Source organism: Salvelinus alpinus, chromosome 12, assembly GCF_045679555.1.
Source record: "Salvelinus alpinus chromosome 12, SLU_Salpinus.1, whole genome shotgun sequence".
Classification (NCBI taxonomy): Eukaryota; Metazoa; Chordata; class Actinopteri; order Salmoniformes; family Salmonidae; genus Salvelinus; species Salvelinus alpinus.
In genome coordinates, this window is record NC_092097.1 from 25,118,647 (window position 1) to 25,145,662 (window position 27,016).

At 48.8% G+C, this 27,016-nt stretch overlaps 1 protein-coding gene across 1 annotated transcript; it reads left to right on the plus strand.

Annotated features, from left to right (window-relative positions):
• dnajc11b (DnaJ (Hsp40) homolog, subfamily C, member 11b) lies at positions 1-26,915 on the plus strand. Its single transcript, XM_071335490.1, is given in 17 exon segments — positions 1-81; positions 84-197; positions 1,356-1,485; positions 1,606-1,679; positions 4,985-5,086; positions 5,218-5,346; positions 5,504-5,626; positions 5,742-5,815; positions 5,904-6,093; positions 13,941-14,026; positions 14,261-14,377; positions 14,638-14,793; positions 16,195-16,264; positions 22,802-22,859; positions 23,000-23,142; positions 23,248-23,377; positions 23,542-26,915. Coding segments are annotated over 17 exon segments (1,803 nt in total). The 3' UTR covers positions 23,568-26,915.
• The last annotated feature ends 101 nt before the right edge of the window (positions 26,916-27,016 follow it).

The window sequence follows — 27,016 nt, forward strand, 5'->3', positions numbered from 1 at the left end:
ATGACAGGATGTCTGCAGCCCGCCTGGCCACACAGCGGCGCTAGTGCAGACACGAACAGACCAATGAGCACACAGAACACTGGTATGGGAGGGGAAGGAGGCGGGGCCGAACCAGCGCAAAGATGGCGGCGGCCTTAGACGATGAATTAGAGTTGGATAACCAAGACTATTATTCTCTTCTCAACGTCAGGAAAGAGGTAAGGTGTTTGTGTATTTACATAATGTGCTCGTTTAAACCTTTTATCCCACTGTAACGGTAATGTTCAACACGGATTCGATTGGGCATCGCGTTCGGCGAGACAGCTGATGACATTCGCCCGGTCGGTCCATCACTCCCATCACATCGACTCGAGGGATGCTGCAAGACAGACATAGCTGTCAGACGTAGCTACCTGTCAATATTGTTTCTTGAGACGACAACAAAGGCAGTAGTCGAATAATATTATCAGTTAATTGTTTTGTTCGCTGAATTGATAAGATGTGACACTCGCTGTTAGGAGCCCAGATTTCCATTGCGATGAACGTTACGGCATTTAGCTAGATATACAGTGTAAACAGGGCCAACGTGCATTGGCTCTCGTTTACTCATTTGTCACTGCTGGTGTTACATGGTTCTTCGGAGGTGTGTATGTCCCCTGGTGCACAGATAAATAACCTGTAGTTTCTTTTCTTTATATAGTTTTAATGTCACATGCAGTGAAATGCCTTTCTTGCAAACTCAAAACCGAACATTGCAATAATCAATAACAATGTATTACTATAAAAAACACATGAGAAATAAGAATAGGAAATATGAAATACACATTCAAGTAAGTAAGTAAGCATACAGGAAATATTTAAAAAAATCAGATCCAATATCATATTTACATGTGCAGGGATACTGGAGTGATGGAGATAGTTATGAATAGGGGTAATGGGACCAGGACACAGGATATAAGATAAACAGAGTAGCAGCAGCTTGTATGTGGGTGTGTGGGTGTGTAGAGTCAGTATAAATGTATGTGCATATTATGTGTGAGTGAACAAATTATGGAGTGAGTGTTTTGGAATGACAGTGTGTGCATTGAGACAGTGCAAAGATTGAAATGAAAGGTCAATAAAGATACAAGGTAAACTCCGATAGTCCATGTTGCTATTTTGTTAGCTATTTATCAGTCATATTGCTTGGCAATAAAAGCTGTTCAAGAGCCTATTGGTGTCAGACTTGATGCACCGGTACCTCTTGCCATGTGGCAGCAGAGTAAATAGTCTATGGCTTGTGTGGTTGGAGTATGCATGCATTAGGCTATGTCTGCAGAAATCTATATTGTAATCTTTCTCTCTCTGTCCCCCCTCCATCCCCCCCTTCTCCCCAGGCCACTCAGGATGAGCTGAAGGCCTCCTATAGGAGGTTGTGTATGCTCTACCACCCAGACAAACACAGAGACCCAGAGCTGAAGAGTCAGGCAGAGCAGCTATTTAACCAGGTGCACCAGGCCTATGAGGGTAAGCAGTGCATTCCCTGTCACTGATTCTTCTTGACAAGCTGCTTGTCGTTTAATTGGACTGTTAAATGAGAGTATAAACCTCTCTCTCTCTCTTTTTCACTCCCTTGTCTCTGTCCAGTGTTGAGTGATCCTCAGTCCAGGGCCATCTATGACATCTTTGGGAAGAAAGGCCTGGAGGTGGAGGGCTGGGAGGTATGTTCAGCATATGTGTGTGTCAGGGTTTCTGTTAGCTGGTAATATTTTGCATTTTGGTATTTTGTTAGGATCCCCATTAGCTGTTGCGAAAGCAGCAGCTACTCCTCCTGGGGTCCACACAAAACATGAAACATGACATAATACAGAACATTAATAGACAAGAACAGCTCAAGGACAGAACTACATTAATTTTAAAGAAGGCACACATAGTCTACATATCAATACATACATACAAACAATCTAAATCAAATAGGGGAGAGGTGTTGTGCCGTGAGGGGTTGCTTTATATGTTTTTTGAAACCAGGTTTGCTGTTTATTTGAGCAATATGAGATAGAACGGAGTTCCATGCAATAATGGCTTATATAATACTGTATGCTTTCTTGAATTTGTTCTGGATTTGGGGACTGTGAAAAGACCCCTGGTGGCATGTTTGGTGGGGTAAGTGTGTGTGTCAGAGCTGAGTGTAAGTTGACTATGCAAACAATTTGAGATTTTCAATACATTAATGTTTCTTATAAAAAGAAGCCGGCTTTTGTCCCCCCCCCAAAAAAGAAAAGTTGATAAATACAATTGGCAATTGTCCGGGAGAATAAAAAAATCAAATTGCAAAATAATGCTTTTTAGCCTATTAATTGATGTGAATACTAGTCGGTGTAAATACATTTGAACAGTCATGCTTATCGGTCCATAGGTTCATTTACATAATTAAGTGGAATTAAATTGCGCGTGTGTATTTTCAATAGTCGTTATGATTCTTATTTATCACACGTGTACAGTGCACAGATACAGAGCCTAGTTTGAGCGGAAAATCTGTCAGACAGTGCAAGAGCTCCTGCTACAGCTCCTGAGTGAAACATGTGCTTTTATAAGCCCAATCATTGTTCAACAATTCTAAATTCAATCGCGTGGTAAACTGTTTTGATGGACACAATTAAAAATAGCTATTTTTCTTTCTCAACTGGTAATTCACGTGCACTTCCCGTTCATCTTTCAAGTGTTTAGGCATCGGCAGGCAGGCTTCAGCGTGTCACACACCACTTTGCAATGTGAGCTGGAGGCAGTATGCATTTTGAAAACATATACTTAATTGTGTGGCAATTATTTTATAAATACTTCCATATGCCATTGAAACAAGTAGGCTATTTCTCTCATGTTTTTATTGGTTTTCAAATAATTTTTCTTTCATTCTCTAGTAGCCAAAGGCACAATCCTAGTCATATTAGCAATCCATGCTAGTTGTTGCATCTTTAGATCTCCAATCTTTCTACATTTCTAATGGATCTTTTCATCTCTGTAACATGAAATCGCTCGTATGTGCAGTGCGCTTTTGACAACAGTGTTTTCCCGTTAATTGCATTATGGAACGAACATTCGGAAGTAGCCTAGTGCTGTGTACGCATTGCTGCAAAACTATAATGTGAAGAAATAATACTTGATCAACGTTTTAAGATAAACGTTGCATCAGCCTCAATGCTTTTTAAAGTTATTTTGATGAAATCAAATGTATTTATATAGCCCTTCGTACATCAGCTAATATCTCGAAGTGCTGTACAGAAACCCAGCCTAAAACCCCAAACAGCAAGCAATGCAGGTGTAGAAGCACGGTGGCTAGGAAAAACTCCCTAGAAAGGCCAAAACCTAGGAAGAAATCTAGAGAGGAACCAGGCTATGAGGGGTGGCCAGTCCTCTTCTGGCTGTGCCGGGTGGAGATTATAACAGAACATGGCCAAGATGTTCAAATGTTCATAAATGACCAGCATGGTCAAATAATAATCAGGAGTAAATGTCAGTTGGCTTTTCATAGCCGATCATTAAGAGTATCTCTACCGCTCCTGCGGTCTCTAGAGAGTTGAAAACAGCAGGTCTGGGACAGGTAGCACGTCCGGTGGACAGGTCAGGGTTCCATAGCCGCAGGCAGAACAGTTGAAACTGGAACAGCAGCAGGGCCAGGTGGACTGGGGACAGCGAGGAGTCATCATGCCCGGTAGTCCTGACGCATGGTCCTAGGGCTCAGGTCCTCTGGAGGCTGAGACAGGAGGGGTCAGGAGACACTGTGGCCCCATCCGATGATACCCCCGGACAGGGCCAAACAGGAAGGATATAACCCCACCCACTTTGCCAAAGCACAGCCCCCGCACCACTAGAGGGATATCTTCAACCACCAACTTACAATCCTGAGATAAGGCCGAGTATAGCCCACAAAGATCTCCACCACAGCACAAACCAAGGGGGGGCGCCAACCCAGACAGGAAGATCACGTCAGTAACTCAACCCACTCAAGTGACGCACCCCTCCTAGGGACGGCATGAAAGAGCACCAGTAAGCCAGTGACTCAGCCCCTGTAATAGGATAAGAGGCAGAGAATCCCAGTGGAGAGAGGGGAACCGGCCAGGCAGAGACAGCAAGGGCGGTTCGTTGCTCCAGAGTCTTTAAGTCTTCAGTAAAGACTTAAAGGTTGAGACCGAGTCTGCGTCTCTCACATAGGTAGGCAGACCATTCCATAAAAATGGAGATCTATAGGAGAAAGCCCTGCCTCCAGCTGTTTGCTTAGAAATTCTAGGGACAATTAGGAGGCCTGCGTCTTGTGACCATAGCGTACGTGTAGGTATGTACGGCAGGACCAACTCGGAAAGATAGGTAGGAGCAAGCCCATGTAACGCTTTATAGGTTAACAGTAAAACCTTGAAATCAGCCCTTGCCTTAACAGGAAGCCAGTGTAGGGAAGCTAGCACTGGAGTAATATGATCAATATGATTTTGATGTACTGGTTGTATGAATTTGGGATTTGTCATTCCACAACTGTCCCAGAGTCTGTTGGGAATAGGCTATTTATTTCTCGCACAGAACAACAAACTGACCGATAGAATAGGTCAACTTTTCTACTATGGGGGATAGTAGATTGACATAGGCAAGTGATTTTGCTGTTCCTTTTTCCTTTCATCTTATTGGCGGAGGAAAAGTAAATGTGGACAGTTATTCTAACATCTTCAAAGTGCACATCAGAATTCAGTAAGAAGGACACACACCATTGCATCCTCTGAGTTGCATGTTCTGTTAAGAGGAATGACCATAATGTAAATGTGATCTCTGTCATTCTGAGCACCGGGGATGGACGCCATAACCAGGTTACGCACCCACTGCATATGGGTCAAAATGTCCGCTAAACTAAAATGCTGTCCGTCAAATGTCCGGCGCCACATTTTAAGTACACACACATTACTACTTAAGTAGTAATGACACAATAGTAACTGAGATGATAACTGAGGAGCGTGTGTGCGTGCGTGTGTTCATGTGTGTGGAGATTGTGGAGAGGAAGAGGACCCCAGTAGAGATCCGTGAGGAGTATGAGCGGCTGCAGCGAGAGAGAGAGGAGAGGAGGCTACAGCAGAGGACCAACCCCAAGGTACATACACACGCTTCTTCCCTGAGCCTCTTACAGAAATATCCACGGCAGGGTGATATCTACAGACTTTCTCCGTGTGAAGTGTACTATCAGAACGCTATGTTTGTGTTCTCATGTCTCTGTGTGTTCAGGGTACCATTAGCGTGGGAGTAGATGCCACAGACCTGTTTGATCGCTATGATGAGGACTTTGAGGAGATGCCTGGAGGAGGATTCCCTCACATCGAGATCACCAGGATGCACATCTCCCAGTCTATAGAGGTACACACACACCCGTACACGTGCTCCGATTCCTTGTTGGTCACACACACACACAGACACACACACACTAGCTAAAAAGGTCCATTGTGATACATTAACGTGTGTTATGCTTATGTGTTTCCCATGTGTTTACCTGTGTATGTGGGTGTGTGTGTAGGCTCCGTTGACTAACTCTGACACTGCAATGCTGTCTGGCTCTCTCTCCACACACAACGGCAACGGAGGAGGCAACATCAACATGACTGTCCGCCGTGTCACCTCTGCCAAGGGCTGGGGAGAGGTACACACACACACATTTTATCTCCCTTGTTTCTGAGAGAACACAGGAAGGATATTGACTGACATGTCTGTGTTTCATTCTCTGTCTGCTTGTGATTTTCTCTCTGTGTGTGTAGTTGGAGTTTGGTGCAGGGGACATACTGGGACCTCTGTTTGGGATGAAGGTGTTCCGTAACCTGACTCCACGATGGTGAGTGGCCAATCGAGGGGAGAGGATATGGCCCTCTTTACACTACAACAATTGTAATGCTAGTCATCTCCCTCTCTCTGTTTGTTAGTTTCCTGACGGCTCAGTGTGGTATGCAGTTCTCTCCCCGTGGCGTGCGTCCCAGCTGTTCTTTAATGACAGCTCGTCACCTAGACCAGAACACAATGGGTTACCTGCAGTGGCGATGGGGACCGCACAGCTCTATGACCACTAGTGTGGTCCGAGACACCAAGACCAGCCACTTCACCCTGGCACTGCAGGTACACTATACACACACACGCACGCACGCACGCACGCACGCACGCACGCACGCACGCACGCACGCACGCACACACACGTGCACGCACGCACACGACACAAGCAGACACACAGACACACACCTGTGCAATTGGGAATATGTTGAGGTGGGTTTTAGGGCTGGTAGGATGACCAACCATGTTCTTCTGTGCCCTCACTCCTCACCTTGTTTCCTCTCCCCCTCTAGCTGGGTGTCCCTCACTCCTCACCTTGTTTCCTCTCCCCCTCTAGCTGGGTGTCCCTTACTCCTCACCTTGTTTCCTCTCCCCCTCTAGCTGGGTGTTCCTCACTCCTCACCCCCTCTAGCTGGGTGTCCCTCACTCCTCACCTTGTTTCCTCTCCCCCTCTAGTTGGGTGTCCCTCACTCCGCACCCCCTCTAGCTGGGTGTTCCTCACTCCTCACCCCCTCTAGCTGGGTGTCCCTCACTCCTCACCTTGTTTCCTCTCCCCCTCTAGTTGGGTGTCCCTCACTCCTCACCCCCTCTAGTTGGGTGTCCCTCACTCCTCTCCCCCTCTAGCTGGGTGTCCCTCACACCTCACCTTGTTTCCTCTCTCCCTCTAGCTGGGTGTCCCTCACTCCTCACCTTGTTTCCTCTCCCCCTCTAGCTGGGTGTCCCTCACTCCTCAACTTGTTTCCACTCCCTCTCTAGCTGGGTATCCCTCACTCCTCACCTTGTTTCCTCACCCCCTCTAGCTGGGTGTCCCTCACTCCTCACCTTGTTTCCTCTCCCTCTAGCTGGGTGTCCCTCACTCCTCACCTTGTTTCCTCCCCCTCTAGCTGGGAGTCCCTCACTCCTCACCTTGTTTCCTCTCTCCCTCTAGCTGTGTGTCCCTCACTCCTCACCTTGTTTCCTCTCCCCCTCTAGCTGTGTGTCCCTCACTCCTCACCTTGTTTCCTCTCCCCCTCTAGCTGGGTGTCCCTCACTCCTCACCTTGTTTCCTCTCCCTCTAGCTGGGTGTCCCTCACTCCTCACCTTGTTTCCTCCCCCTCTAGCTGGGAGTCCCTCACTCCTCACCTTGTTTCCTCTCTCCCTCTAGCTGTGTGTCCCTCACTCCTCACCTTGTTTCCTCTCCCCCTCTAGCTGTGCGTCCCTCACTCCTCACCTTGTTTCCTCTCCCCCTCTAGCTGTGTGTCCCTCACTCCTCACCTTGTTTCCTCTCTCCCTCTAGCTGGGTGTCCCTCACTCCTCACCTTGTTTCCTCTCCCCCTCTAGCTGGGTGTCCCTCACACCTCACCTTGTTTCCTCTCCCTCTAGCTGGGTGTCCCTCACTCCTCACCTTGTTTCCTCTCCCTCTAGCTGGGTGTCCCTCACTCCTCACCTTGTTTCCTCCCCCTCTAGCTGGGTGTCCCTCACACCTCACCTTGTTTCCTCCCCCTCTAGCTGGGTGTCCCTCACACCTCACCTTGTTTCCTCTCCCTCTAGCTGGGTGTCCCTCACACCTCACCTTGTTTCCCCCCCCTCTAGTTGGGTGTCCCTCACTCCCCACCTTGTTTCCTCTCCCTCTAGCTGGGTGTCCCTCACTCCTCACCTTGTTTCCTCCCCCTGTAGCTGGGTGTCCCTCACACCTCACCTTGTTCCCTCCCCCTCTAGCTGGGTGTCCCTCACACCTCACCTTGTTTCCTCTCCCTCTAGCTGGGTGTCCCTCACTCCTCACCTTGTTTCCTCTCCCCCTCTAGCTGGGTGTCCCTCACACCTCACCTTGTTTCCTCCCCCTCTAGTTGGGTGTCCCTCACTCCTCACCTTGTTTCCTCTCCCCCTCTAGCTGGGTGTCCCTCACTCCTCACCTTGTTTCCTCTCCCTCTAGCTGGGTGTCCCTCACTCCTCATCTTGTTTCCTCTCCCCCTCTAGCTGGGTGTCCCTCACACCTCACCTTGTTTCCTCTCCCTCTAGCTGGGTGTCCCTCACTCCTCACCTTGTTTCCTCTCCCTCTAGCTGTGTGTCCCTCACTCCTCACCTTGTTTCCTCCCCCTCTAGCCGGGTGTCCCTCACACCTCACCTTGTTTCCTCCCCCTCTAGCTGGGTGTCCCTCACACCTCACCTTGTTTCCTCTCCCCTTCTAGCTGTGTGTCCCTCACACCTCACCTTGTTTCCTCCCCCTCTAATTGGGTGTCCCTCACACCTCACTTTGTTTCCTCTCCCTCTAGCTGGGTGTCCCTCACTCCTCACTTTGTTTCCTCTCCCTCTAGCTGTGTGTCCCTCACTCCTCACCTTTTTTCCTCTCCCTCTAGCTGTGTCTCCCTCACTCCTCACCTTGTTTCCTCACCCCCTCTAGCTGGGTGTCCCTCACTCCTCACCTTGTTTCCTCTCCCCCTCTAGCTGGGTGTCCCTCACTCCTCACCTTGTTTCCTCTCCCCCTCTAGCTGGGTGTCCCTCACTCCTCACCTTGTTTCCTCTCCCCCTCTAGCTGGGTGTCCCTCACTCCTCACCTTGTTTCCTCTCCCCCTCTAGCTGGGTGTCCCTCACTCCTCACCTTGTTTCCTCTCCCCCTCTAGCTGGATGTTCCTCACTCCTCACCCCGTCTAGCTGGGTGTCCCTCACTCCTCACCTTGTTTCCTTTCCCCCTCTAGTTGGGTGTCCCTCACTCCTCACCCCCTCTAGCTGGGTGTCCCTCACACCTCACCTTGTTTCCTCTCCCCCTCTAGCTGGGTGTCCCTCACTCCTCACCTTGTTTCCTCCCCCTCTAGCTGGGTGTCCCTCACTCCTCACCTTGTTTCCTCTCCCCCTCTAGCTGGGGGTCCCTCACTCCTCACCTTGTTTCCTCTCCCCCTCTAGCTGGGTGTCCCTCACTCCTCACCTTGTTTCATCCCCCTCTAGCTGGGTGTCCCTCACACCTCACTTTGTTTCCTCTCCCTCTAGCTGGGTGTCCCTCACTCCTCACTTTGTTTCCTCTCCCTCTAGCTGTGTGTCCCTCACACCTCACCTTGTTTCCTCCCCCTCTAGCTGGGTGTCCCTCACTCCTCACCTTGTTTCCTCCCCGTCTAGCTGGGTGTCCCTCACACCTCACCTTGTTTCCTCCCCCTCTAGCTGGGTGTCCCTCACACCTCACCTTGTTTCCTCTCCCCTTCTAGCTGTGTGTCCCTCACACCTCACCTTGTTTCCTCCCCCTCTAATTGGGTGTCCCTCACTCCTCACCTTGTATCCTCACCCCCTCTAGCTGGGTGTCCCTCACTCCTCACCTTGTTTCCTCTCCCCCTCTAGCTGGGTGTCCCTCACTCCTCAACTTGTTTCCTCTCCCCCTCTAGCTGGATGTTCCTCACTCCTCACCCCCTCTAGCTGGGTGTCCCTCACTCCTCACCTTGTTTCCTCTCCCCCTCTAGTTGGGTGTCCCTCACTCCTCACCCCCTCTAGCTGGGTGTCCCTCACACCTCACCTTGTTTCCTCTCCCCCTCTAGCTGGGTGTCCCTCACTCCTCACCTTGTTTCCTCTCCCTTTCTAGCTGGGTATCCCTCACTCCTCACCTTGTTTCCTCACCCCCTCTAGCTGGGTGTCCCTCACTCCTCACCTTGTTTCCTCTCCCTCTAGCTGGGTGTCCCTCACTCCTCACCTTGTTTCCTCCCCCTCTAGCTGGGTGTCCCTCACTCCTCACCTTGTTTCCTCTCCCCCTCTAGCTGTGTGTCCCTCACTCCTCACCTTGTTTCCTCTCCCCCTCTAGCTGGGTGTCCCTCACTCCTCACCTTGTTTCCTCTCCCCCTCTAGCTGGGTTCCCTCACACCTCACCTTGTTTGCTCTCCCTCTAGCTGGGTGTCCCTCACTCCTCACCTTGTTTCCTCTCCCTCTAGCTGGGTGTCCCTCACTCCTCACCTTGTTTCCTCCCCCTCTAGCTGTGTGTCCCTCACACCTCACCTTGTTTCCTCCCCCTCTAGCTGGGTGTCCCTCACACCTCACCCTGTTTCCTCTCCCTCTAGCTGGGTGTCCCTCACTCCTCACCTTGTTTCCTCCCCCTCTAGCTGGGTGTCCCTCACACCTCACCTTGTTTCCTCCCCCTCTAGTTGGGTGTCCCTCACTCCTCACCTTGTTTCCTCTCCCTCTAGCTGGGTGTCCCTCACTCCTCACCTTGTTTCCTCCCCCTGTAGCTGGGTGTCCCTCACACCTCACCTTGTTCCCTCCCCCTCTAGCTGGGTGTCCCTCACACCTCACCTTGTTTCCTCTCCCTCTAGCTGGGTGTCCCTCACTCCTCACCTTGTTTCCTCTCCCCCTCTAGCTGGGTGTCCCTCACACCTCAACTTGTTTCCTCCCCCTCTAGTTGGGTGTCCCTCACTCCTCACCTTGTTTCCTCTCCCCCTCTAGCTGAGTGTCCCTCACACCTCAACTTGTTTCCTCTCCCTCTAGCTGGGTGTCCCTCACTCCTCACCTTGTTTCCTCTCCCCCTCTAGCTGGGTGTCCCTCACACCTCACCTTGTTTCCTCTCCCCCTCTAGCTGGGTGTCCCTCACACCTCACCTTGTTACCTCTCCCTCTAGCTGGGTGTCCCTCACTCCTCACCTTGTTTTCTCTCCCTCTAGCTGTGTGTCCCTCACTCCTCACCTTGTTTCCTCCCCCTCTAGCTGGGTGTCCCTCACACCTCACCTTGTTTCCTCTCCCCTTCTAGCTGTGTGTCCCTCACACCTCACCTTGTTTCCTCTCCCTCTAGCTGGGTGTCCCTCACTCCTCACCTTGTTTCCTCCCCCTGTAGCTGGGTGTCCCTCACACCTCACCTTGTTTCCTCTCCCTCTAGCTGGGTGTCCCTCACTCCTCACCCCATCTAGCTGGGTGTCCCTCTCTCCTCACCTTGTTTCCTCTCCCCCTCTAGCTGGGTGTCCCTCACTCCTCACCCCCTCTAGCTGGGTGTCCCTCACTCCTCACCCCCTCTAGCTGGGTGTCCCTCACTCCTCACCTTGTTTCCTCACCCCCTCTAGCTGGGTGTCCCTCACACCTCACCTTGTTTCCTCTCCCCCTCTAGCTGGGTGTCCCTCACTCCTCACCTTGTTTCCTCTCCCCCTCTAGCTGGGTGTCCTTCTCTCCTCACCTTGTTTCCTCTCCCCCTCTAGCTGGGTGTCCCTCACTCCTCACCCCCTCTAGCTGGGTGTCCCTCACTCCTCATGTTGTTTCCTCTCCCCCTCTAACTGTGTGTCCCTCACTCCTCACCTTGTTTCCTCTCCCTCTAGCTGGGTGTCCCTCACTCCTCACCTTGTTTCCTCTCCGCCTCTAGCTGGGTGTTCCTCATAACTCACCTTGTTTCCTCTCCCTCTAGCTGGGTGTCCCTCACTCATCACCTTGTTTCCTCTCCCCCTCTAGCTGGGTGTCCCTCACACCTCACCTTTTTTCCTCTCCCGCTCTAGCTGGGTGTCCCTCACTCCTCACCTTGTTTCCTCCCCCTCTAGCTGGGTGTCCCTCACACCTCACCTTGTTTCCTCTCCCTCTAGCTGGGTGTCCCTCACACCTCACATTGTTTCCTCTCCCTCTAGCTGGGTGTCCCTCACTCCTCACCTTGTTTCCTCCCCCTCTAGCTGGGTGTCCCTCACACCTCACCTTGTTTCCTCCCCTCTAGTTGGGTATCCCTCACTCCTCACCTTGTTTCCTCACCCCCTCTAGCTGGGTGTCCCTCACTCCTCACCTTGTTTCCTCTTCCCCTCTAGCTGGGTGTCCCTCAATCATCACCTTGTTTCCTCTCCCCCTCTAGCTGGGTGTCCCTCACTCCTCACCTTGATTCCTCTCCCTCTAGCTGGGTGTCCCTCACTCCTCACCTTGTTTCCTCCCCCTCTAGCTGGGTGTCCCTCACACCTCACCTTGTATCCTCCCCCTCTAGCTGGGTTTCCCTAACACCTCACCTTGTTTCCTCTCCCTCTAGCTGGGTGTCCCTCACTCCTCACCTTGTTTCCTCTCCCCCTCTAGCTGGGTGTCCCTCACTCCTCACCTTGTTTCCTCCCCCTCTAGCTGGGTATCCCTCACTCCTCACCTTGTTTCCTCACCCTCTTGAGCTGGGTGTCCCTCACTCCTCACCTTGTTTCCTCTCCCTCTAGCTGGGTGTCCGTCACTCCTCACCTTGTTCCTCTCCCCCTCCAGCTGGGTGTCCCTCACACCTCACCTTGTTTCCTCTCCCTGTAGCTGGGTGTCCATCACTCCTCACCTTGTTTCCTCTCCCTCTAGCTGGGTGTCCCTCACTCCTCACCTTGTTTCCTCCCCCTCTAGCTGGGTGTCCCTCACACCTCACCTTGTATCCTCCCCCTCTAGCTGGGTTTCCCTAACACCTCACCTTGTTTCCTCTCCCTCTAGCTGGGTGTCCCTCACTCCTCACCTTGTTTCCTCTCCCCCTCTAGCTGGGTGTCCCTCACTCCTCACCTTGTTTCCTCCCCCTCTAGCTGGGTGTCCCTCACTCCTCACCTTGTTTCCTCTCCCTCTAGCTGGGTGTCCCTCACTCCTCACCTTGTTCCTCTCCCCCTCTAGCTGGGTGTCCCTCACACCTCACCTTGTTTCCTCTCCCTGTAGCTGGGTGTCCATCACTCCTCACCTTGTTTCCTCTCCCTCTAGCTGGGTGTCCCTCACTCCTCACCTTGTTTCCTCTCCCCCTCTAGCTGGGTGTCCCTCACACCTCACCTTGTTTCCTCTCCCCCTCTAGCTGGGTGTCCCTCACTCCTCACCTTGTTTCCTCTCCCCCTCTAGCTGGGTGTCCCTCACACCTCACCTTGTTTCCTCCCCCTCTAGCTGGGTGTCCCTCACACCTCACATTGTTTCCTCTCCCTCTAGGTGGGTGTCCCTCACTCCTCACCTTGTTTCCTCCCCCTCTAGCTGGGTGTCCCTCACACCTCACCTTGTTTCCTCCCCCTCTAGTTGGGTGTCCCTCACACCTCACCTTGTTTCCTCTCTCCCTCTAGCTGGGTGTCCCTCACACCTCACCTTGTTTCCTCTCCCCCTCTAGCTGGGTGTCCCTCACACCTCACCTTGTTTCCTCTCCCTCTAGCTGGGTGTCCCTCACTCCTCACCTTGTTTCCTCTCCCCCTCTAGCTGGGTGTCCCTCACACCTCACCTTGTTTCCTCTCTCCCTCTAGCTGGGTGTCCCTCACTCCTCACCTTGTTTCCTCTCCCCCTCTAGCTGGGTGTCCCTCACACCTCACCTTGTTTCCTCTCCCTCTAGCTGGGTGTCCCTCACTCCTCACCTTGTTTCCTCTCCCCCTCTAGCTGGGTGTCCCTCACACCTCACCTTGTTTCCTCTCTCCCTCTAGCTGGGTGTCCCTCACACCTCACCTTGTTTCCTCTCTCCCTCTAGCTGGGTGTCCCTCACACCTCACCTTGTTTCCTCTCCCTCTAGTTGGGTGTCCCTCACTCCTCACCTTGTTTCCTCTCCCCCTCTAGCTGGGTGTCCCTCACACCTCACCTTGTTTCCTCTCCCTCTAGCTGGGTGTCCCTCACTCCTCACCTTGTTTCCTCTCCCCCTCTAGCTGGGTGTCCCTCACACCTCACCTTGTTTCCTCTCTCCCTCTAGCTGGGTGTCCCTCACTCCTCACCTTGTTTCCTCTCCCCCTCTCGCTGGGTGTCCCTCACACCTCACCTTGTTTCCTCTCCCTCTAGCTGGGTGTCCCTCACTCCTCACCTTGTTTCCTCTCCCCCTCTAGCTGGGTGTCCCTCACACCTCACCTTGTTTCCTCTCTCCCTCTAGCTGGGTGTCCCTCACACCTCACCTTGTTTCCTCTCTCCCTCTAGCTGGGTGTCCCTCACTCCTCACCTTGTTTCCTCTCTCCCTCTAGCTGGGTGTCCCTCACTCCTCACCTTGTTTCCTCTCTCCCTCTAGCTGGGTGTCCCTCACTCCTCACCTTGTTTCCTCTCTCCCTCTAGCTGGGTGTCCCTCACTCCTATCTGATGATGAGTTACCAGTACAAGTTCCAGGATGAGGACCAGACCAAGATCAAGGGATCGATCAAGTACGCACACCCTATTATACTACTCACCCAATCCCCCCTTCCACAAAATATGTAAATATTGGACTATAAATTGTGCCTTCCTTTATTATACTTATGCTAAAATGCATTTACTTTCTGTTCATATTCTTATCTTTTATTATTAAACTAATAATAAAACGTGAAACTACATGTGAATAGGTAAGGTGGAAGTCTGGCCCTTATTGGTGTTGTGGTGTGTGTGTTTGTGTGTGTCAGGACTGGATGGTTTGGTACAGTGGTGGAGTATGGAGCAGAGAGGAAGATCAGTCGGCACAGTGTCCTGGCTGCTACTGTCAGTGTCGGAGTGCCACAGGGAGTCACCCTCAAAATCAGGTACTACAACACAAATACAGTCTGTGTAATACAGTGTGTAATACAAACAACGTGTAATACAGTTTAGTACAGTGTATAATACACTGTGTGTGTGCGTGCGTTTGTGCATGCATGTGTGTGTGCATGAGTGGCATGTCTATCTGTGTCTTGGCTACTAAATATTTCGCTTAGGGGGTTCAGGTTTACCCCAAAATCAGGTGATAGTATTATTACTTTTCATAGTACAGTATGTACTGTAATTTGTTTCCTTCTCTCCCTAGGTTGGCTCGTGCCAATCAGACCTATCTATTCCCAGTCCACCTGACAGACCAGCTGCTGCCCAGTGCAGTGTTCTACGCCACTGTGGGGCCTCTATTAGTCTACATGGCCATACACAGACTGGTCATTATACCATACACATGCTCCCAGAAACAACAGTGAGCTTCTCTCTCTCTCTCTCTCTCTCACTCACTCACTCACTCACTCACTCACTCACTCACTCACTCACTCACTCACTCACTCACTCACTCACTCACTCACTCACTCACTCACTCACTCACTCACTCACTCACTCACTCACTCACTCACTCACTCACTCACTCACTCACTCACACACACACACACACACACACACACACACACACACACACACACACACACACACACACACACACACACACACACACACACACACACACACACACACGCCCTCTGCAAATTTACTTGGCAGTAGTTATTAGACCCAGGAAAACTCTCACATCTTGTTGTGTCTGTCTGTCTCTGTCTGTCCTTGTCTGCCTGTCTTTGTCTGTCCCTGTCTGTCCTTGTCTGTTTGTACCTGTTCTTGTCTGTCTGTCTCTGTCTGTCCCTGCCTGTCTGTGTCTGTCTGTCCCTATCTGTCTCTTCTGCCTGTCCCTGCCTGTCCCTGTTTGTCTCTGTCTGTACCTGTCTGTCCCTGTCTGTTCCTGCCTGTCACTGTTTGTCTCTGTCTGTACCTGTCTGTCTGCCTGTCCCTGCCTGTCTATGTCCATCCCTGTCTGTCTCTGTCTGTCCCTTCCTGTCTCTGTCTATTCATGTCTGTCCTTGTCTGTCTGTCCCTGTCTGTCTGTCTGTCTGTCCATCTGTCTGTGTCTCTGTCTTTTCATGTCTTTCACTGTCTGTCTGCATGGCTGTCCCTACCTGTCTCTGTCTCACCCTGTCTGTCCCTGCCTGTCCCTGTCTGTTCCTGTCTGTCCCTGCCTGTCCTTGTCTGTCCCTACCTGTCTCTGTCTCACCCTGTCTGTCCCTGTCTGTCCCTGTCTGTCCTTGTTTGTCTGTCTCTGCCTGTCTCTGTCTGTCCCTACCTGTCTCTGTCTCACCCTGTCTTTCCCTGTCTGTCCTTGTTTGTCTGTTCCTGTCTTTCTCTGTCTGCCTGTCTCTGTCTCACCCTGTCTGTCCCTGCCTGTCCCTGTCTGTTCCTGTCTGTCCCTGCCTGTCCTTGTCTGTCCCTACCTGTCTCTGTCTCACCCTGTCTGTCCCTGTCTGTTCCTGTCTGTCCTTGTTTGTCTGTCTCTGCCTGTCTCTGTCTGTCCCTACCTGTCTCTGTCTCACCCTGTCTTTCCCTGTCTGTCCTTGTTTGTCTGTTCCTGTCTTTCTCTGTCTGTCTGTCTGTCTCTGTCTGTCTCTTTCTGTCCCGGGATGTCCCTGTCTGTCATTGTCTGTCCCTGTCTGTCCCTGCCTGTCCCGGTATGTCTCGGCCTGTCCCTGTCTGTCCCTGTCTGTCCCTGTCTGTCCCTGCCTGTCCCGGTATGTCTCGGCCTGTCCCTGTTTGACCCTTTCTGTCCCTGTCTGTCCAACAGAGATCTGGAGCTACAGAGGAAGAGCCCAGAAGTAGACATGGTCAAGAAGAAACAAGAGGCGGAGTCAGCCGTGAGGAACATCCATACATACTACACACAAATCAAATCAAATTGTATTTGGCGCATCTGACTAATACAATAGGTGTAGACCTGACAGTGAAATGCTAACTTACGAGCCCCTAACCAGCAATGCAGTTTAAAAAAAAAATACGGATAACAATAAGAAATAAAAAGTAACAAGTAATTAAAGAGCAGCAGTAAAATCACAATAGCGAGACTGTATACAGGGGGGTACCGGTACAGAGTCAATGTGCGGGGGCACCTGTTAGTTGAGGTAATATAGGTAGAGTTATTAATGTGACTATGCAGATGATAACAACAGAGAGTAACAGTGGTGTAAAAGGGGGCAATACAAAAACATTTTTTACCTTTATTTAACTAGGCAAGTCAGTTAAGAACAAATCAAATCAAATGTATTTATATAGCCCTTCTTACATCAGCTGATATCTCAGTGCTGTACAGAAACCCAGCCTAAAACCCCAAACAGCAAGCAATGCAGGTGTAGAAGCACGGTGGCTAGGTAAAACTCCCTAGAAAGGCCAAAACCTAGGAAGAAACCTAGAGAGGAACCAGGCTATGAGGGGTGGCCAGTCCTCTTCTGGCTGAGCCGGGTGGAGACTATAACAGAACATGGCCAAGATGTTCAAATGTTCATAAATGACCAGCATGGTCAAATAATAATAATCACAGTAGTTGTCGAGGGTGCAGCAAGTCAGCACCTCAGGAGTAAATGTCAGTTGGCTTTTCATAGCCGATCATTAGCCGATCTCTACCGCTCCTGCGGTCTCTAGAGAGTTGAAAACAGCAGGTCTGGGACAGGTCTGGGAGAGGTAGCACGTCCGGTGAACAGGTCAGGGTTCCATAGCCGCAGGCAGAACAGTTGAAACTGGAGCAGCAGCACGGCCAGGTGGACTGGGGACAGCAAGGAGTCATCATGCCAGGTAGTCCTGAGGCATGGTCCTAGGGCTCAGGTCCTCCGAGAGAGAGAAAGAAAGAGAGAAAGAGAGAATTAGAGAGAGCATACTTAAATTCACACAGGACACCGGATAAGACAGGAGAAGTACTCCAGATATAACCAACTGACCCTAGCCCCCCGACACATAAACTACTGCAGCATAAATACTGGAGGCTGAGACAGGAGGGGTCAAGAGACACTGTGGCCCCATCCGATGATACCCCCGGACAGGGCCAAACAGGAAGGATATAACCCCACCCACTTTGCCAAAGCACAGCCCCCACACCACTAGAGGGATATCTTCAACCACCAACTTGCCATCCTGAGACAAGGCCGAGTATAGCCCACAAAGATCTCCGCCACGGCACAACCCAAGGGGGGGCGCCAACCCAGACAGGAAGATCACGTCAGTGACTCAACCCACTCAAGTGACGCACCCCTCCTAGGGACGGCATGAAAGAGCACCAGTAAGCCAGTGACTCAGCCCCTGTAATAGGGTTAGAGGCAGAGAATCCCAGTGGAGAGAGGGGAACCGGCCAGGCAGAGACAGCAAGGGCAGTTCGTTGCTCCAGAGCCTTTCCGTTCACCTTCACACTCCTGGGCCAGACTACACTCAATCATATGACCCACTGACCCACTTTTAAGTCTTCAGTAAAGACTTAAAAGTTGAGACCGAGTCTGCGTCTCTCACATGGATGGGTAGGCAGACCATTCCATAAAAATGGAGATCTATAGGAGAAAGCCCTGCCTCCAGCTGTTTGCTTAGAAATTCTAGGGACAATTAGGAGGCCTGCGTCTTGTGACCGTAGCGTACGTGTAGGTATGTACGGCAGGACCAAATCGGAAAGATAGGTAGGAGCAAGCCCATGTAATGCTTTGTAGGTTAGCAGTAAAACCTTGAAATGAGCCCTTGCTTTAACAGGAAGCCAGTGTAGGGAGGCTAGCACTGGAGTAATATGATCACATTTTTTGGTTGTAGTCAGAATTCTAGCAGCCGTATTTAGCACTAACTGAAGTTTATTTTGTGCTTTATCCGGGTAGCTGGAAAGTAGACCATTGCAGTAGTCTAACCTAAAAGTAACAAAAGCATGGATACATTTTTCTGCATCATTTTTGGACAGCAAGTTTCTGATTTTTTCAATGTTACGTAGTTGTAAAAAAGCTGTCCTTGAAACAGTCTTGATATGTTCGTCAAAAGAGAGATCAGGGTCCAGAGTAACGCTGAGGTCCTTCACAGTTTTATTTGAGACTACTTTACAACCATCAAGATTAATTGTCAGATTCAACAGAAGATCTCTTTGTTTCTTGGGACCTAGAACAAGCATCTCTGTTTTGTCCGAGTTTAAAAGTAGAAACTTTTCAGCCATCCACTTCCTTATGTCTGAAACACAGGCTTCTAGCGGGGGCAATTTTGGGGCTTCACCATGTTTCATTGAAATGTACAGCTGTGTGTCATCCGCATAGCAGTGAAAGTTAACATTTTGTTTTCGAATGACATCCCCAAGAGGTAAAATATATAGTGAAAACAATAGTGGTCCTAAAACGGAACCTTGAGGAACACCGAAATGTACAGTTGATTTGTCAGAGGACAAACCATTCACAGAGACAAACTGATATCTTTCCGACAGATAAGATCTAAACCAGGCCAGAACTTGTCCGTGTAGACCAATTTGGGTTTCCAATCTCTCCATAAGAATGTGGTGATCGATGGTATCAAAGGAAGCACTAAGGTCTAGGACCATGAGGACAGATGCAGAGCCTCGATCTGACGCCATTAAAAGGTCATTTACCACCTTCACAAGTGCAGTCTCAGTGCTATGATGGGGTCTAAAACCAGACTGAAGCATTTTGTATACATTGTTTGTCTTCAGGAAGGCAGTGAGTTGCTGCGCAACAGCTTTTTCAATTTCTTTTGAGAGGAATGGAAGATTCAAAATAGGCCGATAGTTTTTTATATTTTCTGGGTCAAGAAAACTCACTTTTAGTGAGTTTGGTACACATCCGGTAGATAGAGAGCTGTTTATTATGTTCAACATAGGAGGGCCAAGCACAGGAAGCAGCTCTTTCAGTAGTTTAGTTGGAATAGGGTCCAGTATGCAGCTTGAAGGTTTAGAGGCCATGATTATTTTCATCATTGTGTCAAGAGATATAGTACTAAAACACATGAGTGTCTCTCTTGATCCTAGGTCCTGGCAGAGTTGTGCAGACTCAGGACAGCTGAGCTTTGGAGGAATACGCAGATTTAAAGAGGAGTCCGTAATTTGCTTTCTAATGATCATGATCTTTTCCTCAAAGAAGTTCATGAATTTATTACTGCTGAAGTGAAAGCCATCCTCACTTGGGGAATGCTGCTTTTTAGTTAGCTTTGCGACAGTATCAAAAATACATTTCGGATTGTTCTTATTTTCCTCAATTAAGTTGGAAAAATAGGATGATCGAGCAGCAGTGAGGGCTCTTCGATACTGCACGGTACTGTCTTTCCAAGCTAGTCGGAAGACTTCCAGTTTGGTGTGGCGCCATTTCCGTTCCAATTTTCTGGAAGCTTGCTTCAGAGCTCAGGTATTTTCTGTATACCAGGGAGCTAGTTTCTTATGACAAATGTTTTTAGTTTTTAGGGGTGCAACTGCATCTAGGGTATTGCACAAGGTTAAATTGAGTTCCTCAGTTAGGTGGTTAACAGATTTTTGTCCTCTGACGTCCTTGGGTAGGCAGAGGGAGTCTGGAAGGGCATCAAGGAATCTTTGTGTTGTCTGAGAATTTATAGCACGACTTTTCATGCTCCTTGGTTGGGGTCTGAGCAGATTATTTGTTGCGATTCCAAGCGTAAAAAAATGGTGGTCCGATAGTCCAGGATTATGAGGAAAAACATGAAGATCTACAACATTTATTCCATGTGACAAAACTAGGTCCAGAGTATGACTGTGGCAGTGAGTAGGTCCAGAGACATGTTGGACCAAACCCACTGAGTCAATGATGGCTCCGAAAGCCTTTTGGAGTGGGTCTGTGGACTTTTCCATGTGAATATTAAAATCACCAAAAATTAGAATATTATCTGCTATGACTACAAGGTCCGATAGGAATTCAGGGAACTCAGTGAGGAACGCTGTATATGGCCCAGAAGGCCTGTAAACAGTAGCTATAAAATTCTTATTTTCAATGACGGCCTAGGAACAGTGGGTTTAACTGCCTTGTTATGGGGCAGAACGACAGATTTTTACCTTGTCAGCTCGGGGATTCGATCTTGCAACCTTTCGGTTACTAGTCCAACGCTCTAACCACTAGGCTACCTGCTGCCCCAATTAGTCAGGGTAGCCATTTGATTAACTGTTAAAGAGTCTTATGGCTAGGGGATAGAAGCTGTTAAGAAGCCTTTTTGACCTAGACTTGGCCGCTTTCCGTGCGGTAGCAGAGGGAACAGTCTATGACTATGGTGGCTGTAGTCTTTGACTGTTAGGGCCTTCCTCTGACACTGCCTGGTATAGAGGTCCTGGATGGCAGGAAGCTTGGCCCCAGTGATATACTGGGCATACGCACTACCTTCTGTAGTGCCTTGCGGTCGGAGGCCGAGCAGTTGCCATACCAGGCAGTGATGCACCAGTCAGGATGCTCTCGATGGTGCAACTGTAGAACCTTTTGAGGATTTGAGGACCCATGCCAAATCTTTTCAGTCTCCTGAGGGGGAATAGGTTTTGTCGTGCCCTCTTCACGACTGTCTTGTTGTGCTTGGACAATGTTAGTTTGTTGGTGATGTGGACACCAAGGAACTTGGCTCTCAACCTGCTCCACTGCAGCCCTGTCGATGAGAGTGGGGGCGTACTCAGTCCTCTTTTTTCCTGTAGTCCACTTCATCTCCTTTGTCTTGATCATGTTGAGGGTTGAGGTTGTTGTCCTGGCACCACACGGCCAGGTCTCTGACCGCCTCCCTATAGGCTGTCTCGTCGTTGTCTGTGATCAGGCCTACCACTGTTGTGTTTTCAGCAAACTTAATGATGGTGTTGGAGTCGTGCCTGGCCGTGCAGTCATGAGTGAACAGGGAGTACAGGAGGGGACTGAGCACGCACCCCTGAGGGGCCACTGTGTTGAGGATCAGCGTGGCGGATGTGTTGTTACCTACCCTTACCACCTGGGGGCGGCCCGTCAGGAAGTCCAGGATCCAGTTGCAGAGGGAGGTGTTTAGTCCCAGGGTCCTTAGCTTATTGATGAGCTTTGAGGGCACTATGGTGTTGAACACTGAGCTGTAGTCAATGAATAGCATTCTCACATAGGTGTTCCTTTTGTCCAGGTGGGAAAGGGCAGTGTGGAGTGCAATAGAGATTGCATCATCTGTGGATCTGTTGGGGCGGTATGCAAATGATGTGAGCCATGACCAGTCTTTCGAAGCACTTCATGGCTACAGACGTGAGTGCTACGTGTCGGTAGTCATTTAGGCAGGTTACCTTAGTGTCTTTGGGCACAGGCACTATGGTGGTCTGCTTAAAACATGTTGGTATTCCAGACTCGGACAGGGAGAGGTTGAAAATGTCAGTGAAGACACTTGCCAGTTGGTCAGCGCATGCTCGCAGTACACATCCTGGTAATTCGTCTGGCCCTGCGGCCTTGTGAATTTTTACCTATTTTAAGAACTTACTCACATTGGCTGCGGAGTACGTAATCGCACAGTCTTCCAGAACAGCTTGTGCTCTCATGCATGTTTCAGTGTTATTTGCCTTGAAGCGAGCATAGAAGTAGTTTAGTTCGTCCGGTAGGCTAGTGTCACTGGGCAGCTCTCGGCTGTGCTTCCCTTTGTAGTCTGTAATGGTTTGCAAGCCATGCCACAGTCAGAGCCGGTGTAGTACGATGCGATCTTAGTCCTGTATTGACGCTTCGCCTGTTCAATGGTTCGTCGGAGGGCATAGCGGGATTTCTTATAAGCTTCCGGGTTAGAGTCTAGCCTTTAGCTCAGTGCGGATGTTGCCTGTAATCCATGGATTCTGGTTGGGGTATGTACGTACGGTCACTGTGGGGACGACGTCATCGATGCACTTACTGATGAAGCCAGTGACTGATGTGGTGTACTCCTCAATGTCATTGGAGGAATCCCGGAACATATTCCAGTCTGTGCTAGCAAAACAGTCCTGTACCTTAGCATCTGCTTCATCTGACCACTTTTTTATTGATCTAGTCACTGGTGCTTCCTGCTTTAATTTTTGCTTGTAAGCAGGAATCAGGAGGATAGAATTATGGTCAGATTTGCCAAATGGTGGAGGGAGAGCTTTGTATGCGTCTCTGTGTGTGGAGTAAAGGTGGTTCCGAGTTTTTTATCCTGTAGTTACATATTTAACATGCTGATAGAAATTTGGTAAAACAAATTTAAGTTTCCCTGCATTAAAGTCCTGGCTACTAGGAGCGCCGCCTCTGGGTGAGCGTTTTCTTGTTTGCTAATGGCGGAATACAGCTCCTTCAATGCTGTCTTAGTGCCAGCCTCTGACTGTGGTGGTACGTAAACAACAGACACACAGCATATTTACTTTATGCTCATTGATGATCATTGAGATCATTGTATGTTCAACCCCTTTCTCTTTCTTTCCTTCTTTCCTTCTTTCTCCCTGACAGGTTCTGCTGATGCAGGAGTCTGTGAGGAGAATCATCGAGGGAGAGGAGTCTAAGATGGGTGAGTAAGCACACTCACACATATGCACGCCCACAAACGCTCTTGACCTATGTCTTGACTCAACACTGTTTATTCTGTGCGTTGTCTTTTCAATAATTCTGACTCAGCTGTGTGTGTGTGTGTCCCTCCTCCTGTTCCAGGTCTGATTATCCTGAATGCGTGGTATGGAAAGTTTGTGACAGACAACAGCGCGCGCCAAGAGAGAGCTCAGGTTATAGACGTTACTGTCCCTCTGCAGTGTCTGGTCAAGGACTCCAAACTCATACTCACTGAGGCATCAAAGGTAAGGGTGTGTGTGTGTGTGGGTGGAATTTTTATATGACCTGTGTGTGTGTAACCAGCGCCCCCCCCCCCCCCTCTCTCTCTCCTTATATATATATATATATAGGCGGGGTTGCCAGGTTTCTATGACCCGTGTGTAGGAGAGGATAAGAGTCTGAAGCTGCTGTATCAGTTCAGGGGGGTGATGCACCAAGTCCTCTCAGCAGACACTGAGGCTCTACGGATACCTAAGCAGTGTAAGTATACAACCACAACACAACCACTGTATAACCACTGCTACTGTAACCACAACCATATCATAACCTGTTTACAACAAAAAAATGCTCAACTCCATTACATTGAAATTGCAGATTAATTACAAAAGTACTACACTAAACTACATTTTCCCTGTATTTCTCAGCTCACAGAATCGATGCTGAGGCGTAGGAACCCTCTGTTATGGGAGCAACAAGGGGCAAGTGGAGACAGACAGATGCAGACAGACAGACATTGACAGAAGGACTGACAAACAGAGGTCGAGAGACAAACAAAGTGAATAGAAATTCTCTCTTTACACATCACATTTATGAATTCAGACATGAGTTCCTCTTCTCTCTCCGCTCTCAAAACCCACTAGATTCCTCTGTTTTAGCCATTGTAATTTCCACTGTGTGTGTCTGTGTCTGTATGTGTGCGTGTAAAATGTACTGAAATCTCCCTCCCTCATCTCCTCAGAAAGGTGCAATATGACTCACGGTGTACATATCAGTGAAGTCTGCAACAGTTAATATTGTATAACTAATATACCACTGTACTATACTAGTTGTACTCATGTTTTACACTACTAACTCATGCGTTACGGTTAGAACAGAACTATGCATGAAAACGTGTTCATCAGTACCACTATATTGACACCCACTTGAAGGCAAAAAAAAATATTGTTTTGTTAATAATTTACATATTATTATTATGCCTTGGAAGCGATGTGTCTGCTGCTGTTGTTGTGTGGGGCAGGGTCTAATTATCTGGGTGCCAGTCATTCTAATAACACATAAGGGCACACCCATAAGGGTTGAAAAGAATTATGAGAATATTAACACTTGTCTATTTTTAAGGCACCCCCAGTAGCCAATGTGTGATTGGAGCCCTGGTAGGCTGGTTTGAGTTGATATGATTGAGATGGATGCTGGGGAAGCACTGCCTGAGCAACAGTGAAGAGTAGACAGAAAGTCCAATGATGTCATTCAGTGCCTTCGGAAAGTATTCAGTATTTTCCACATTTTGTTACGTTACAGCCTTATTCTAAAATGTATTAAATAAATAAAGATCCTCAGCAATCTACACACAATACCCCATAATTACAAAGTGAAAACAGGTTTTTAGAAATGTTTGCAAATGTATTAAAATAAAAAACAGAAATACCTTATTTACATAAGTATTCAGACCCTTGGCTATGAGACTCGAAATTGGGCTCAGGTGCATCCTGTTTCCATTGATCATGCTTGAGATGTTTCTACAACTTGATTGGAGTCCACCTGTGGTAAATCCAATTGATTGGACATGATTTTGAAAGGCCCACACCTGTCTATATAAGGTCCCACAGTTGACAGTGCATGTCAGAGCAAAAAACAAGCCATGAGGTTGAAGGAATTGTCCATAGAGCTCACAACAGGATTGTGTCGAGGCACAGATCTGGGGAAGGGTACCAAAACATTTCTGGTCCCCAAGAACACAGTGGCCTTCATCATTCTTAAATGGAAGAAGTTTGAAACCACCAAAACTCTTCCTAGAGCTGGCCCCGTGGCCAAACTGAGCAATCGGGGGAGAAGGGCTTAGGTCAGGGAGGTGACCAAGAACCTGATGGTCAGTCTGACAGAGCTCTACAGTTCCTCTGTGGAGATATGAGAACCTTCCAGAAGGACAACCATCTCTGCAGCACTCCACCAATCAGGCCTTTATGGTAGTGGCCAGGCGGAAGCCACTCCTCAGTAAAAGGCACATGACAGCCCGCTTGGAGTTTGCTAAAAGGCACTTAAATACTCTCAGACCATGAGAAACAAGATTGTCTGGTCTGATGAAACCAAGACTGAACTCTTTGGCCTGAATGCCAAGCATCACGTTTGGAGGAAACCTGGCACCATCCCTACAGTGAAGCATAGTGATGACAGCGTGGGGACTGGGAGACTAGTAAGGATTGAGGCAAAGACAAACGGAGCAAAGTACAGAGAGATCCTTGATGAAAACCTGCTCCAGAGCACTCAGGACCTCAGACTGGGGCGAAGGTTCACCTTCCAACAGGACAACAACCCTAAGCACACAGCCAAGACAACGCAGGAGTGGCTTCGGAGGAGTGGCTCCAATCGAACATCTCTGGAGAGACCTGAAAATAGCTGTGCAGCAACGCTCCCCATCCAACCTGACAGCGCTTGAGATCTGCAGAGAAGAATGGGAGAAACTCCCCAAATACAGGTGTGCCATGCTTGTACCGTCATACCCAAGAAGACTATAGGCTGTAATCGCTGCCAAAGCTTAGTAAAGGGTCTAAATAATTATGTAAATTCTTAGAAATGTGCTAAAATGTCTAAAAACCTGTTTTTGCTTTGTCATTATGGGTTTTTGTGTGTAGATTGATGGGGGAAAAAATGATTGAATCAGTTTTAGAATAAGGCTGTAACGTAACCAAATGTGGAAAAAGTCAAGCGGTCTGAATACTTTCCGAATGCACTGTATACATCATGGTGTATATACATTATTTATATAACATTTATGAGAAAGCATCTGTATGTACATCTGTCACTGTCATTGGAAACATGCAAGTGGGATGCAGTGGGACTATTGTACTTTTATGTATACATTTATTTGTTAAGACCCGGTCAGATCAGATCATCAAAATTATGATGGTGATGAAGAGTATTCTAATTACTTGTCAGTCCTTTGTTATGTGCCATACCTTTAGTTTCCATGGTAATATTGTTTGTCCCTGTTGTCTTGTTTATATAGCTGTTTGTAATACTATAGATAGACCAAACAGACACTGTTCTACTTAACATTGACTGACAGTGTTGGTCCTTTCTGTCTCTCTCTGTGAAGGCAATATACTGTATAGGCTATTGATGAGTGACATAGTTGAACTCAAATCAGTAAATGTACTGTATGCATTTTTGTCAATGTATAGGCAAAGGTTAAAATAGTGTTTTTTCAGTGGTGGAAACTGGAGTTCTGTCAACACAGTTCTGTTCCATTTCCACTGTATGCTGTCCCCTATCCTACAGTGCTGAAACCCCATGTACAGGTCTGTGTAGTCAGCACACGGGATCTATTCTATGTCATGTATTTGAGCAGAAAGGGACCTACCCCCTCAGGTGTTTTGCCCTAGAGCGGAGTCAGGTTATCGGATTGTTAGTAACTGTACTTGTCTGTCTCTTCTTACCAGTTAAGATTTTGTGAACCTCATTTGTGAATGAGGTTGACTGACTCAAACACCCTTTACAGAATGAGGCAAGAACAAGCAAACATTCACCCCATTTGAGACACTAAACACATTGCTGCCTCCATTAAGGATGTTTGCTCATCATGTCCCCTTCGCCTCCATGTTAGTCGGCCCTGCCACTAGTCACCCACTCATCACTGTTCTTTCAGCCACTCTGGCACCACCCTGTGGTCAACAGAGAGACTACTCTCCACTGTTACATTCCTGCCCTGGCCATGACCCAAACTGTCTAAAATTGATGTGTGTGGAGCTAGTGGACTATGTAGTAATGTAAAGATATTACAATAAATAAGATGAGCCACTGACTCGCGTATTTGTTTAAAAACAAGAGCTACATTAGTGATGTCAGAGCTTGGTCCCAGAACTGTTCATGCTTTTGCCTACTCCATTATTGTCAAGCCAAACA